Source organism: Nycticebus coucang, chromosome X (genome assembly GCF_027406575.1).
Source record: "Nycticebus coucang isolate mNycCou1 chromosome X, mNycCou1.pri, whole genome shotgun sequence".
Taxonomy (NCBI): domain Eukaryota; kingdom Metazoa; phylum Chordata; class Mammalia; order Primates; family Lorisidae; genus Nycticebus; species Nycticebus coucang.
Window position 1 is genome coordinate 89,341,505 of NC_069804.1, and position 15,109 is coordinate 89,356,613.

Genomic DNA, 15,109 nt, shown 5'->3' on the forward strand with positions numbered 1-15,109 from the left:
GGGGACTTTGTCCTTTTGGTTCTTTGATATGTTTTGTAACCATATTTATGATTCTTGCTAATGCCTCATAAAGACTATCAGCGATGTGTGGGAAAACCCTGATTTCCTGATACCCAGTTTTTGTTAGTGTTTTGTTCCCTTAGATAAAGTTTTTGTCTTGTTTAACTTGTGACCCTATTTTTATGTCCATGAAATTTGTAGAAAGATAACAGAGGATATATACAAGATTACTATTCTTTATGGACCTTGCCTATGTTGGATTTAAGAAACATAAAACTTCTTTTAAAGCTGTGCTTAAAACCTACAACTAGAATCCATAAGAGTTTCAGTATTACCATATTCAGACCAAGCACCAGGCCAAAAACAAGTGTGTTTAGAATTATATTGTTCTCCCTTGCTTGTGGTAAAAATGTTCAGAACTTCTTTAATATTTCGTGTAAGTTTAAATTTTAGGATACAAAGTCTTAGAAAACCTACAACACAGTTTTTTATTCACTCTCATTCAGATGATTTAGTTTATAGGCTGGGTATTGTGGTTCATGCCTATAATACCAGTGCGTTGGGAGCCAGGGGCAGGAGGATTGCTTACTAGAGTTTGAGACCACCTTGGGCAACATAGCAAGACCCCCATCATTTAAAAAGAAAAGATGTTTGCCAGTATAGCATAGCAGATTTGTTAACCATACAGATACATGATTGTGTTTAATGACATCAAAGGCATAGATTTTGTACTTAGCCTGCCCTAGCCCTAGGTGTCGTAATGATACATGCTATTAGTAACAGGGCTGAATAAAGAAGTAGGGATTACTGTAAACTTATGTCCACTATTGAAGCAATAACTCAAAGTATATGTAGTAATCACATCACCTTATATATTAAGGGCAGAACACCATTATAACAAAATGCATGGTACCCTGAACCATCTTCTGTTCAAAGTTGTCTGCATTCTGTCATATTTTTCATCCTTCATTTCAACTTCTATTATTTCTAAATGGCATACAGTCAAGGCTAAAGATTTTATTACCTTTTGGTTAATTAAAACAGAAAAGATGGGATGTTGCTGGGAAAATGAAAACAAAAAGAAGCTCACAAGGTTCCTCTTTAATTTAAAAACTATTTTGGGACAATCAAGAAATAGCGTTTTTCATGAGACAAACAATGTGCCAATAAGAAATATTTTCTTTAAAAAATCAGTTAAACTGGCTGGGTGCAGTAGCTCATGCCTATAATTCTAGCACTCTGGGAAGCCAAGGTGGGTGGATTGCTTGAACTCATGAGTTCAAGACCAGCCCAAGCAAGAGAAAGATCCTGTCTCTACTAAAAGTAGGAAAAAGTAGCCAGGTGTCATGGTGGGTGCTTGTAGTCCCAGCTACTCAGGAGGCTGAGGCAATAGGATTGCTTGAGCCCAAGAGTTTGAGGTTGCTGTGAGCTATGACGCCATGGCACTCTACTAAGGGTGACAAAGTGAGACTCTGTCTTAAAAATAAATAAATAAATAAAAATAAAAAAAAATCCATTAAACTGATTCTTACAATTACTCTTACTAGCCCCTTTACTACATACCATCCCTTTTATGCTCTGACCGAATTAGGAATACCATTAGCCTAGTTGGAGTCACTATATTCACTTTATTTTTTTTTAATTAAGTAGCACAGGTCTTTCTTCAATTTAGTCTATATTATATTTATGAAAATGAATCTTGAAAGAGTTCTAATTATAATTTGAAGAATTTTTAAATCTAGAATTTGCATGGTATAAATTTGTATTTCTGAAATTTGAAAAAATAGATTTTCACTTCTATTTTAGTGGCTATAGATTATATTCAACTTAAGCAAAAGGAGTTTTTCCTACTTTTTCTATAACTTTCTTTTGCTATTGACACTTTTCCATAAACTGATCATCTAAATTGTTTGGTACCCACAAAACCCAAAGTGTAAGCTCTTCATGTAAAAAATTAGATTATATTAGGTACTCTTTTTTCATTAAAAACTATTATTAAATTAATATTTGGTCATTTTTTCTCTTTTTTTCTAAACCTCAGGGTTGTCCTATGGACTGTTTGTTGATCTCCATTCTCTGTCAGATAACCACTAAATTCCACAGATTCCTAGAATAGGCTGTTATTTCTGTTATATAGAAGTAATTTTCCTCCTGGCAATGACAGTAATAGTTAGCTTAAAGAAGTGGAATGGTAGTTAACAAAAGGTTTGTACCAGTGAATAGCATAGCTGCCATGAAATGAGCTTCTTTGTTTTGTTGACAAGTTGTATGGCACTTTTTTCTCCCAAGAATAAGAGCTTTATAGATTAGTGTGTGCCAGATAGTAAAGCTTGGGAATTTTAAGAGGCAACTATTATTTGATAACATTATAATGTATATGTTGGTACATTCTTGTAGTCTTTGCTACAACTATAATAATTTTGTTAAGTGTATGAGTTCCTTTGTCTAGGAGCTCTGTGTTATTAACTTCTAAAAATGCTTTATGTTTGCAAGATACATTCTCAATCAATTGCAATTCATAGGCCTTATTAGGAACTCAGTTCAAACGAAAATTGTTAAATCAATAAACAGTTATAAGTCAGTTGTAGAAATGTGAATACTTCCTGGATATTTGATGATAGTGAAGAATTATTTTAGGTGTTAAAATGATGCAATGGTCATTTTTAGAGTCTTTATCTTTTAGAGATACATACTTAAATTCTTTTCTTAGGGACAGGGTCTCACTCTGTCACCCAGGTTGAATATAGTGGCACAGTCACAGCTCACTGCAACCTTGACCTCCTGGGCTCAAGGGATCCTCCTTCCTGAGTCTCTTAAATAGCTAGGACTATAGGCATATGCTACCACACCTAGCTAATTTATTTTTTAAATTTTTCATAGATATGAGGTGTTGTTTTGCACAGGCTGGTCTCAAACTCCTGGCCTCAACCAATCCTCCCACCCGAGCCTCCCAAAATGCTAGGATTACAAGTGTGAGCCACCATGCCTGCCTCATATTTAAATATGTACACATGTAATGATATTATATCTGGAACTTAATTCAACATAATCTGGGTAGAGAGCAGGGAGTGGAATGTGTAAGAATATACATGAAATAAGATTAGTCAACTATTATTGAAGCTGGGTGATGGGTACATCAAGCTTATTATGTTGTTATTATTATATACGTATATGTATATGTGTGTTTGAAAATTTCCATAATAAAAAGTCTAACAAAATAGGTTACCTTTTGAAATTACTTTATTTGGTTTAGGTTCAAGACTGGTATATCAGATCTAAGCAGCTCTCCTAAAAAAAAAAAAGATTGATATAAAAGTTAAGTAATAAATTTCTCCAGATTGATTTTAGTCCTTCCACCATTGAATGAAAAATACTAAAAAATAAGTAAAACATTACTGTTTTCATAAGAAATGTTATCTATATTGTTTTTTTTATCAATACTCCTAGGAATATATTCCATACTTGTGGCACTGATGGCTGGCAAGGCAGAAGTAAGGTATAATCCTACTGTTATACAACCCCCGATAATAGCAGAGTTCATCCGAGAGCTTGGATTTGGAGCTGTTGTGATAGAAAATGCTGATGAAGAGGATGGTGTTTTAGAACTTGTTGTAAGTAAGAATTTTTGTGTGATCACTAAAATTTCTAGGAAAAACATGGTGAGGCTTCATAGAGGAGTTCTAAAGGTAGTTAAAGGTTGGAAAAATAAGACATATGATGAAAATATGGAAATGGGAAAATGGAAGGATAAGATATGACGTAATGGTGGTCTTCTAGCATGGAACGTAAAAGATAATTGTTATAACTATTAAGAACCAAAAAAAGTTTGAATGACTAACTGAAAATCAACTTTTAAAATATAGTTTGACTTCTATCTAGTAGTGTGTAAAAGAATAAATTCTATATACATTAAAGACTTTAATTTTATAAATGAAGTCCTAAAACCAGGTGTAAGTCATATTGCTTTAAAATAGCCATTTTCTACAACTCAGAAAATCAACAGCTTTTTCTTTTCTATGGAAATATGAGTATACATAAGGTTACATGTATTATAAAATTTTAAGAGCAAAAATTTAGAACCAGTCTGGGCTCAGTGGCTCATGCCTATAATCCCAGCACTTTGGGAGGCTAAGACAGGAGATTACTTGAGCCTAGGAGTTCTAGGCCAATCTGAGAAACAGTGAAGACCTATCTCTCAAAAAAAAAAAAAAAAAAAAAGAACAAACAAACAAAAAACCTGGCCAAGCATGGTGGTTCATAATCCTAGCACTCTAGGAGGCTGATGGAGGAGGATTTCTTAAAGCCAAGTGCTTGAGACAACCTGAGCAAGAGAAGACCCCTATATCTACAAAAAGTAGAAAAAGGAGCCAGGTGTGTTGGTTTGTGCTTATAGTCCCAGCTACTCAGGAGGCTGAGGCAGGAGGATTGTTTGAGCCCAGGAGTTTGAGGCTGCAGTGAGCTATGATGAGACCTCTGGATACCTTTGGACAGAGTGATACTCTGTCTAAAGAAAAGTAAGTGAAACCAACCTATATTAAATGTCTTTTAAATAGGAAATGGTTGGATAAATTGAATATAGACATGTTACAGCATATAATACAGCTGGTTAAAAGAAAGTAAAATAGATGTTAACTAACAGGTAAAGATCTGTAGGACATATTAATTAGTTAAACAAAACAAGGTGAGTAGTAGTGACAGAAAGAGGGAGACCTTCAATGATGCTCTCTTCTATCTAACCCGGTTGAAGATGGCACTATATCTTTGTTCAATGTGTTATAAAAATGGGATTCTAATGATCGTATCTAAAGCATATTAATAGTATAAATAAGACATCTTGTATGATAATCCCATGTTAAAAGGATAATTTCTTTTGTATTATCATACAAGATAATTCATCTTGTATGATAATTCCATGTTGAAAGAGTCCTTTTAAGTTATAAATAATAACTCGTGTTTAATGGAAGAAAAAGTAAATTTCTGAATAACAAAGGCTTTGTCTTTAACAGGTGAGAGGAATGACTTGTGCCTCTTGTGTACATAAAATAGAGTCTACTCTTACAAAACACCGAGGTATCTTTTATTGCTCTGTGGCTCTGGCAACCAACAAAGCACATATTAAATATGATCCAGAAATTATTGGTCCCAGAAATATTATCCATACAATTGAAGTAAGTGCCAAGAATGTGCATTTGTGTTTTCTTACCTGTTCAATCATCACTCCCTTGAATCACTCTGGTTTGCATCAGAGACACTGAAAAAAAATTGGCCCCTTTGACTACTGTAGACAAGATCTATTTCAAAATTTAAAGTAAATGTTTCTGCCTTTTATTGTTGGTCTTTGTCAGGAGAAGTTAGTCTCATTCAAAGGTACACTTGCACTGTTTCATTCCGATTTTAGTATATGTGCTGCCGAAGCGAGCATAGTACATTTGCACTGTTAATCAGGGGCAAACTTAAATTAGAACCACAAATCACTTGAAAATATTTAGAAATGGAAATTAAGTATAATTTGTTATGAATAAGATTAATGCTACTCACTAAGAAAATGAAACATCCTGCTAGATGCTTTATTATTTCTTAGGTCAAAGTGAAAGAACTATATTTAAGTTAAAGTAAAATATATAAGAGACCATACATACCCTTTCTTTCTGACAGATTCATCCTATGTTCTTCAATAAATCTTAAGTGGTAACATGTGAATGTGAATTAGACATTTTAATGTGCTATAAAATTGGTATTCTAATGATCTAAAAGATTTAATAGTTCAGATGAGATCTTATTAGTATAGATGACAATACTATTAACGTTTTTGTGAAATGAGCCTTATTGAGTACATGACATGCCAGTTACCAAAATAGCAAAACTTCAACTCTTAATTTCTACATCAGTGTCATCATCTCTTCATTTTGAAAATGAAGAAACCCAGGTTAAGAGAAGTTATGTTACTTGTTGACAACTTTAGTAACTTTAGTTACTGGGATTTGAGCCTAATCACTCTGACTCAAAAGCTCATGCTTGCTGTTGCTGTACTGCCAACAAATGTAAGACAGTGGCATTTTTTCTAGCAATTGAAAATGTAAAGTATTTTGCTGTCTATGCTCAGATGAATCTTAACTAGGTTCCTTTTTATACTTTGTTTTATTAGGGAAAATGATTTTTAGTCATGTTCTTTTTCTGATAGAATGGGAGTAAAGATTGCATTTGCAAGGCCTTGAATAATATATTTAGTATGGTCCTGTTTTTTTCTGGTCTATTAATGAGAACCTCTACTGAGGATAATTGAACTTGAGTTAAACTGTTAGTTGAGAACAGTAGGATAGACATTAAGTAGAATGAAGTATTAATTTCTTTGATGAAAGCGTGGGAACAAAGGTAATCAAGAACACAAAGCGAGTGTTCCATCTTTGTATTCCCCAGAATGATCTGCAGTCAGTAATTGAACTAAGTTGTTCTTACCATACCTAGAGTTAGAATTTCTTTATATAATATTTGTACACTCAGTGAAATAATTTTTTCGTATGAATTTCCTTAGAGCCTAGGTTTTGAAGCTTCTTTAGTCAAGAAGGATCGGTCAGCAAGTCACCTAGACCATAAACGAGAAATAAGACAGTAAGTACTTTTGGAGTATCAGTAAAAAACAGATTCTTACTCCTCATTACAAATCTAACATCTTTTTAGCATATTAGTTTTTATGGTATTATCCTTATACTGGGCAAAGTGGTTACAGCTAGTACATAGAATCTTTAGCTATGGCTGTGCATGGTGGCTCACACCTGTAATCCTAGGACTCTGGGAGGCTAAGGTGGGTAGATTGCCTGAGCACAGGAATTCGAGACCAGGCTGAGCAAAAGCAACCTGTCTCTACTAGCCAGATGTTGTGGCAGGCGCCTATAGTCCTAGCTACTCAGGAGGCTGAGAGAAGGGATCCCCTGAGCCCAAGAGCTAGAGGTTGCTGTGAGCCATGACACCACAGTACTATACCCAGGGCATAGAGAATCTGTCTCAAATAAAAATAAAAAGAATCTTTATCTTTTAGCTACTTACAAAATGATTTTTTTCTTATTTTTTTTCTATACAAGATGGAGACGGTCCTTTCTTGTAAGCCTTTTTTTCTGTATTCCTGTTATGGGGTTGATGATATATATGATGATTATGGACCATCACCTTACAACTCTTCACCATAATCAGAACATGAGTAAAGAAGAAATGATCAGCATTCATTCTTCCATGTTTCTGGAGCGCCAGATCCTGCCAGGATTGTCCATTATGAATTTGCTGTCCTTTTTATTGTGTGTACCTGTACAGGCAAGTGAAATGTTAGCAAATTATCTTTCTTAATGATGTTAAATAACCAAAACATGGCATGCAAGTTTATTTTCAATTGCAAAATAGATATTAACCAGAAGTCTGATCATTTTATGCTAGATGCTTTAAAAAAGTAATCTTAAACTGAGAAGTTACCAGATTTTTCCCATATAATGTGTACCCACATATTTGTCCCAAACTTTCAGGAAAAAAGTCTTTTGTTTTAATTTTTAATTCAAATTTTTATTTGTTTATATTTTGGTACTTATTTTTTTGTATTATAAACTAATTTTAGCACTTATTTTTTAACATTATGGTACAAAAAATTTTATGTAAGAAATAATTACAAACACAAAATCAAATACAAGGTACAAGAAATTTTATGTACAGATAACAAATTTATGATATTTATGCATTATAGAAGGCCAAGAGCTCTTCATCACTGTCAATGTCAGCAATATTTAATATCATCATCTTCAATTTTTACATTGTCGGTGTCTTATGAAGAGTCACTTTCTTCATCGTGGTAAATTTCATCATCCTCAGGTTCATCCATAGCATTACTGATGATACATTTTTTGAACAATTTCACAACCACTTCCTTCTTGACACTGTTCTATGATCCATCCATCTAATCAAAAACCTGGATGGATGCTTTTTTTATTCTGTCTATAGGTGTTAAATAATTTCCAGCTGACTACATCCACAGTGTCCACTCTTTCTTTGTTAGGGCCTTAATGAGCTTGCTTACTGACACATCAAGAGGTTACAGTTCGCTGGTTAGCCCTTCAGGTATCACAGACAGTTAACTTTGATATCATATTTCAGGGTATTATTTTGCATACAGATATCATTATTGTCTTCTAGAGTTACATTGTTAACCATAAGTATAAATGAAAGAATTAAAAACATTTACACAGATAAGGAATTAGCACTACCCGTGTATACTGTGCACCTTATTTTTCCCTCAGAAATTTGGGCAAAGATGTACATTACACATGGCAAAATATGGTAGTTAAAGTAAGAAATAGATTTCTTTTTTTTTTTTTTTTTGTAGAGACAAGAGTCTCACTGTACTGCCCTCGGTAGAGTGCCGTGGCGTCACACGGCTCACAGCAACCTCCAGCTCTTGGGCTTATGTGATTCTCCTGCCTCAGCCTCCTGAGCAGCTGGGACTACAGGCGCCTGCCACAATGCCCGGCTATTTTTTTTGTTGCAGTTTGGCCGGGGCTGGGTTTGAACCCACCACCCTCGGTATATGGGGCCGGCGCCCTACTCACTGAGCCACAGGTGACGCCCAGAAATAGATTTCTTATACTCCTATGAATATTGTTTCATGACATAGAAGGGAATGAATTCAAGTTTTATGGATTTGGTATCCATATTTGCTACTGTATATGACTTTGTATTTGTTATTTCTCTGGCATTTTAGTTCATTACTTTCTGTATGTTTTAAAATCTTCTTTTGAGATAAACTTTTACTGTGTAATAGAACACTTCCATCAAATAAATCTGTTCTTTCATCTGATCCTTATAAAAAGCAATAATGATTAAAAAACATCTTAGATCATTTCTGTACACTAATAAAATAAGCTTTCCAGTTATGTTTATAAACAAAAATAGTGAACAGTTCTGATTGTGAAATATTACTTAGCTTGAGTTTTAGAAAGGGGAGTGAGTTTTACATGGAAAATTCTTGACAAAACAATGTAGTACTTTCCTTAGTTCTTGTTTTTGCAAGCCTCAAAAAGAAATATCCAAGAACTGTCTGACTTTCTTTGTATTATGGAATATCTATTGCATCATAAAGGATAGTACCCAAGAACTTGCATAGCAATTTGAATCACTCTCTCTACATACACATCTGCTAAAATACAAACAATATTGTTTCAGCTTAAAATTTCCCCTTATTGTTTATGGATTAGCTAAAATCCAAAGGAAGTGAATACTAATATGTTAATATTAATATGTAAATATTAATTTATTAATATGTTACATTATTAACTTAGCATATTAATATTCACTTCTTATGGTTTTTCATATATATGTGAATTTCAGCATTTTAACAAGTTCAATGATATTATTCCTATGTTGCAGTTTTTTGGAGGATGGTACTTCTACATTCAGGCTTACAAAGCACTGAAGCATAAAACAGCAAATATGGATGTACTGATTGTGCTGGCAACCACCATTGCATTTGCCTACTCCTTGGTTATTCTCCTGGTTGCAGTATATGAGAGAGCCAAAGTGAACCCTATTACTTTCTTTGATACACCTCCTATGCTATTTGTGTTTATTGCACTAGGGCGATGGCTGGAACATATAGCAAAGGTAAGTAAGAGTGACGTTTATTAGAATGTTGGGTGGATACCCAACAATAAAAAAAAAAAGAGAAAAAAAAAAAAAAAAGAATGTTGGGTGGATAAATGACCAGAACGTTTTATAGACCAATTGTTGGAAGTATATGTTGATTTATATAGTTCACTACTTAATGAAGAAAGTATTATTTCGTTTTAGCAATATTTTAAGTTAAATATTAATTTAGATTTTAGAAGATTTATCAAATTTATGGAATCAATACTTAGGTAATACATTATGTCCATGTTTATTTTAAGAGAGAGATGAGTACACATGTGCGTAGAGGGAAGTAAAACTCAATGGAAATCAAGCAGGGGGAATAAGTGATGGGTGAAAACTTACCTTAGGGATATAGTGAACATTATCTGGGTGACAGACACACTTATTATAATCCTGACTCAAACATTACAAAAGCAATCCATGTAACCAAAAACATTTGTACCCCTGTAATACATTGAATTTTTTTTTTTTTGAAGAGAGAAAGACATTTGAGCAGTACTTTTTTTTTTATTTATATCACATTGTTAATTGAAAAGTTGACATGACTACATAGTTTATAAATAATGATGGGGCTGGGTGCTATGGCTCATGCCTATAATCCTAACACTCAGGGCGGCTGAGGTAGATGGATTTCTTGAACTCAAGTGTTCAAGACCAGCCTGAGCAAAAGTGAGACTCTGACTCTTCTAAAAATAGAAAAACTAGCCGGGTATGGTGGTACATACCTGTAGTCCCAGCTTTTTGAGAGGTTAAGGCAAGAGGATCACTTGAGCCCAAGTGTTTGAGCTTTCTGTGAGCTATGATGCTGCCACTGCACTCTACCCAGGGCGACAGTGAGACTCCATTTCAAAAAATAAGAAATAAATGAAGAAATAAAAATCATGATGGAAAAATTCACCCATAGTCCCATGTTATAATGTACATTACTTTCTAATCCTGTTCCATATACCTGTATACTTCTTAATAGAGTTGCAACATATTATACATACCACATTGTAACCTTAACACGATAAAGTTCTTTCCTTGTTTTTGTAGTCTAGATAAATTATTTGATATTTCTGAATCATAGTCATGTCAACATGCTTAAATTTACTATACCATTCTGGTTTTGTTTTCAATTAGATTGTTTCCAAGTTTTTATTTTAGATAATCCTGCATTGAACATGTTTATGTCTAATAGCCATTTCCATTGAATTAGTATCTTAGAAGACATTACAAAGGATGTAAGTACTGGGGTAAAGAGCATAAATCTTTGTATGGTTCATGCTACAAGTTGTAACACTTTTTGCAAGCAAGTATGTGTCACTGAAGTGGTTTTACTGTAACTTTGTCCTCATTGAATCTTATCTAAATGCTTGATAAGTTAGTAGGCACTAATCAGTATTACAAGATTGCTTTAGTATGCATTTCTTTCATTAATGACAAGAATAAACATTTTTCCACATATTAGGTTTTTGTATTTCTTCTTGAATGATTTACCTATTCAAGTCTTTTGCCTGTGTTCCTGATGTTTTTCTTTTTTTGTAGAGACAGAGTCTCACTTTATGGCCCTCAATAGAGTGCCGTGGCTTTACACAGCTCACAGCAACCTCCAACTTCTGGGCTTAAGAGATTCTCTTGCCTCAGCCTCCTGAGTAGCTGGGACTACAGGCGCCCGCCACAACGCCCGGCTATTTTTTGGTTGCAGTTTGGCCGGGGCCGGGTTTGAACCCGCCACCCTCGGTATATGGGGCCAGCGCCCTACCGACTGAGCCACAGGCGCTGCCCCTGATGTTTTTCTTATTAATTTATTTCTTTATAAATTATACCTAATACATCTTTTTATTTTGTGTACTTCATATATTTGAAGTGAAAAATACTCTGTTTTGAACAAATGAATATTCCTAAAGCTGACTTTTGGATAAATGTTAAATATTACATTTATTTTGGTTAAGACCTGAACTTTTTCTTTCTTAGCATTGTCAATTTGTTTGTTTTAAATTGTAGGGCAAAACATCAGAGGCTCTTGCAAAGCTAATTTCACTACAAGCTACAGAAGCAACTATTGTAACTCTTGATTCTGATAATATCCTCCTGAGGTATTTATTTTCACTCTTCTCCCTTCTCTCTTTTTTTTTAACTTCTTCTGAAAAATGCAAAATATACACAGAAATAGAAAAGAGTATTGTAAACCTATATACTGTCTCTCAGATTTAAGAATTATCCACATTTTGCCACACTTTACTTAACCTATTATACATTTTCTCTTTCTGTTGTCGAAGTATTATTTTAAAGCGAATCTTAGTCATATCATTTTACTAGTAAATATTTCTGTAGTATGCTAAAATATCACATATTCTTACATAACTATAGTACCATTTTGTACTGAATAAGGTACAATATGGTATTATATTAATTATATCAATTATTGTTCATTTTATAATGAACACCTACTGACCAATCCGTATTCACATTCCTCCTGTTGTCTCCAAAATGTTTTTAGGTCTTTGTTTGAAATAAAATTAAAACAAGGTCTATATAAGTGTATCATTGCATTTGACTGTTAGGAGTTTTAATGTTTCTTCTAATCTAAAACAGCTCCTTTCTGTCTTCTTTTTTCTTCTTTTCCGCCCATCTTTCCTCCTCCCCTATAATACAATTGACTTGTTAAATAAACCTCCTCCTCCACGCCCCCAGAACAATTGGCCTGTTGAAGAAACATCCATCAGTTGTTTCGTATAAAATTCCATAATCAGAATTTGTCTTTTTGTCTCCTTGTGGTGTCATTTAATTTGTTCTATAACTCCTGTGTTACCCGTAAATTAGCAATTAGTGCTAAAGACATGATTAGATATTATTTTGCTCATAAAATTGTTTAGGCAAATTTACACAAATAGTTTAGTTAAATGAAACCTGTGATATTATTTTTAGGGTTTTCACTTATTCAATGTCTATTAAACAAATTTTTAGGGTGCCTACTTTGTGCCATGTCATGCGCTGTTCACCAACAGTGAGCAAGACCAGCATAGTGCTTCCTATTTAAATGTTGGTTCTGACTTTCAGTGGTAGTAATTATGGAGTCACAAGCTTGACATGAACTAAAAATCTTACACAGGGAGGTCGGGGTAAGAAACGTGATCATGATACTTTTTATGTTAACTCATATCCAGTGAAGAACAAGTGGATGTGGAACTTGTACAACGTGGAGACATCATTAAGGTGGTTCCAGGAGGCAAATTTCCAGTGGATGGTCGTGTTATTGAAGGACATTCTATGGTAGATGAATCCCTCATCACAGGTACATTCTTTTAGGGGATCATGACATGAAAGTGAAATGAATCCAAAATGTTAATGAAAAATAGGCATGAAAAGAATAGATCTTTTTGTAGAAATGATGAGAAACGAATTAGAAATTATGAGCAAAAAATATGAGTTCTTCTTTAGATCACATTAATTCTCTTTCCTCAGATTTATTTTGTGGTTTTAGTTATGCTATTGAAAACTCTTTTCACTGAAGATCATTAATTACTTGACTGCATAACCAATAGAAATTATCTTGGTTTTCTGTACAGCCTGATAGACTTGGGCAAATTTTCCTGAGCAAATACTTATTTTATCTTCCTGACCTAAAGACTGGTCTAGTCAGAGATAGGATAGGACTCTAGCTTTTCCATATCAAGATCTGCTCCAAGAAAATAGGCCTGGAGTAGTTTTAGAAATCTTAGGTAACTAAGGCCAATTTGGAACAGAGCCCAAAATAATAGCTTTACTACCTCAACTCCCTGGATTGTCTCAGGAGAAGCTCAGCTTATTGATCAGATAGAAATATTTTAAGACTCTATTTTTCTCAGTAAGGGTGCCATTGCCAGTTTGGGACAATTCTTAGTTCTGGGGACTGTCTTACACACTGTAATACAATTTAGTGTCCCTGACCCTGGCCCACTAAATTGTAGTAGCAGCACCTCATGTACCCTGCCCCAAGTTATTCATACTAACAAAAGCTTCCTTCCACATTTCTAAATGCTCCTTGACAACAGGTTGAGAACCAGTGATCTAGGACGTGGGTGAATCTCCAAAAGCATCTGCTCACAAGAGCTAACCTAATAGATTTTTCCTAATTTAAGGTGTTTATCTCTAGGTTTGGCCCAGAACTGACATAAGGAAAAAATGGAGGGCAACTTTCACCTAGGCATTTGTCCAGATTCTATTTTATGAAGTAAAAATCTCCTTTCTACATTTTTCTTTGACAGTTAACAAATAACAGCATGTTTCAAGATAGTGATATTTTATGCTCCTAAAATCTGTCTTCACTCTTCATATAGGGGAGGCGATGCCTGTAGCTAAAAAACCTGGCAGCACAGTGATTTCTGGTTCCATTAACCAGAATGGGTCACTTCTTATCCGAGCAACCCATGTTGGAGCAGACACAACCCTTTCTCAAATTGTCAAACTTGTGGAAGAGGCACAAACATCAAAGGTAACTTCACTCCTTAGGAGAAACATAAAGTATTTTTAAAGCTTTCTCAGTATAAATCTTGATCTAGTTACTATATATTCCATTGATAAATTCTAGTTACATTAATAGAGTTTATTAAAATATTCCTGTTTGTGCTAACTATGGAATATATATTCAATATCAGAAAAGGAAACTCCCATATACTTATTATTGTTGTTATTTTTAATCCTAGGCTCCTATCCAACAATTTGCAGACAAACTTAGCAGCTACTTTGTGCCTTTTATTGTTTTTGTTTCCATTGCTACCCTCTTGGTATGGATTATAATTGGATTTCTGAATTTTGAAATTGTGGAAACCTACTTTCCTGTAAGTGACTTGTAACAACTCTTTACTATATACAAAACAGTTTGTGAATCTTTACATAAATAATTAAGTGGAAATAACTTTAATAATTATCAGTATCTTTAAGGGACTGGAGTGGGAGAGTAATAATAATAACATTGCATTTCTGTAAATATAAAAGATTTACTTTTGAAAAAAAAATTTGTTGTTATGACTTATGATTTTCCATAGTTGGTAACTCTGGAATCATCAAAAATGAAATCTTGATTTTAGTACTGTCACTTGTTTACCAGTTATGTTATAATTTCTTACATTCATAAAAGAAAAAAAGTATTTTCTTATAATTAAAACATGTATGTTGGTAGCTAGGTAGGGTTAAACTTTGTTCCTTTCGTTTTGTACAATTCTAAATCAATAACCATAACTTATATTTTTCTTCTAAAGGGCTACAATAGAAGTATCTCCCGAACAGAAACAGTAATACGCTTTGCTTTCCAAGCTTCTATCACAGTTCTGTGTATTGCATGCCCCTGTTCACTGGGCCTGGCCACTCCAACTGCTGTGATGGTGGGTACAGGAGTAGGTGCTCAAAATGGCATACTAATCAAAGGTGGAGAGCCATTGGAGATGGCTCATAAGGTAAGACATTCCCTAGAACTAAGAATTAT

At 34.0% G+C, this 15,109-nt stretch overlaps 1 protein-coding gene across 2 annotated transcripts in view; it reads left to right on the forward strand.

The window, feature by feature from the left end:
* The window catches only part of ATP7A (ATPase copper transporting alpha), a 219,408-nt gene that overhangs the window by 171,779 nt on the left and 32,520 nt on the right, over nucleotides 1-15,109 (forward strand). For both annotated transcript variants that reach the window (XM_053579634.1, XM_053579635.1), the window contains 10 exons: nucleotides 3,448-3,611; nucleotides 5,007-5,168; nucleotides 6,533-6,609; nucleotides 7,080-7,305; nucleotides 9,403-9,636; nucleotides 11,650-11,741; nucleotides 12,813-12,940; nucleotides 13,965-14,119; nucleotides 14,331-14,465; nucleotides 14,886-15,080. In XM_053579634.1, coding sequence (XP_053435609.1) covers nucleotides 3,448-3,611; nucleotides 5,007-5,168; nucleotides 6,533-6,609; nucleotides 7,080-7,305; nucleotides 9,403-9,636; nucleotides 11,650-11,741; nucleotides 12,813-12,940; nucleotides 13,965-14,119; nucleotides 14,331-14,465; nucleotides 14,886-15,080 — 1,568 coding nt within the window. The remainder of the gene's footprint in view (nucleotides 1-3,447; nucleotides 3,612-5,006; nucleotides 5,169-6,532; nucleotides 6,610-7,079; nucleotides 7,306-9,402; nucleotides 9,637-11,649; nucleotides 11,742-12,812; nucleotides 12,941-13,964; nucleotides 14,120-14,330; nucleotides 14,466-14,885; nucleotides 15,081-15,109) is intronic.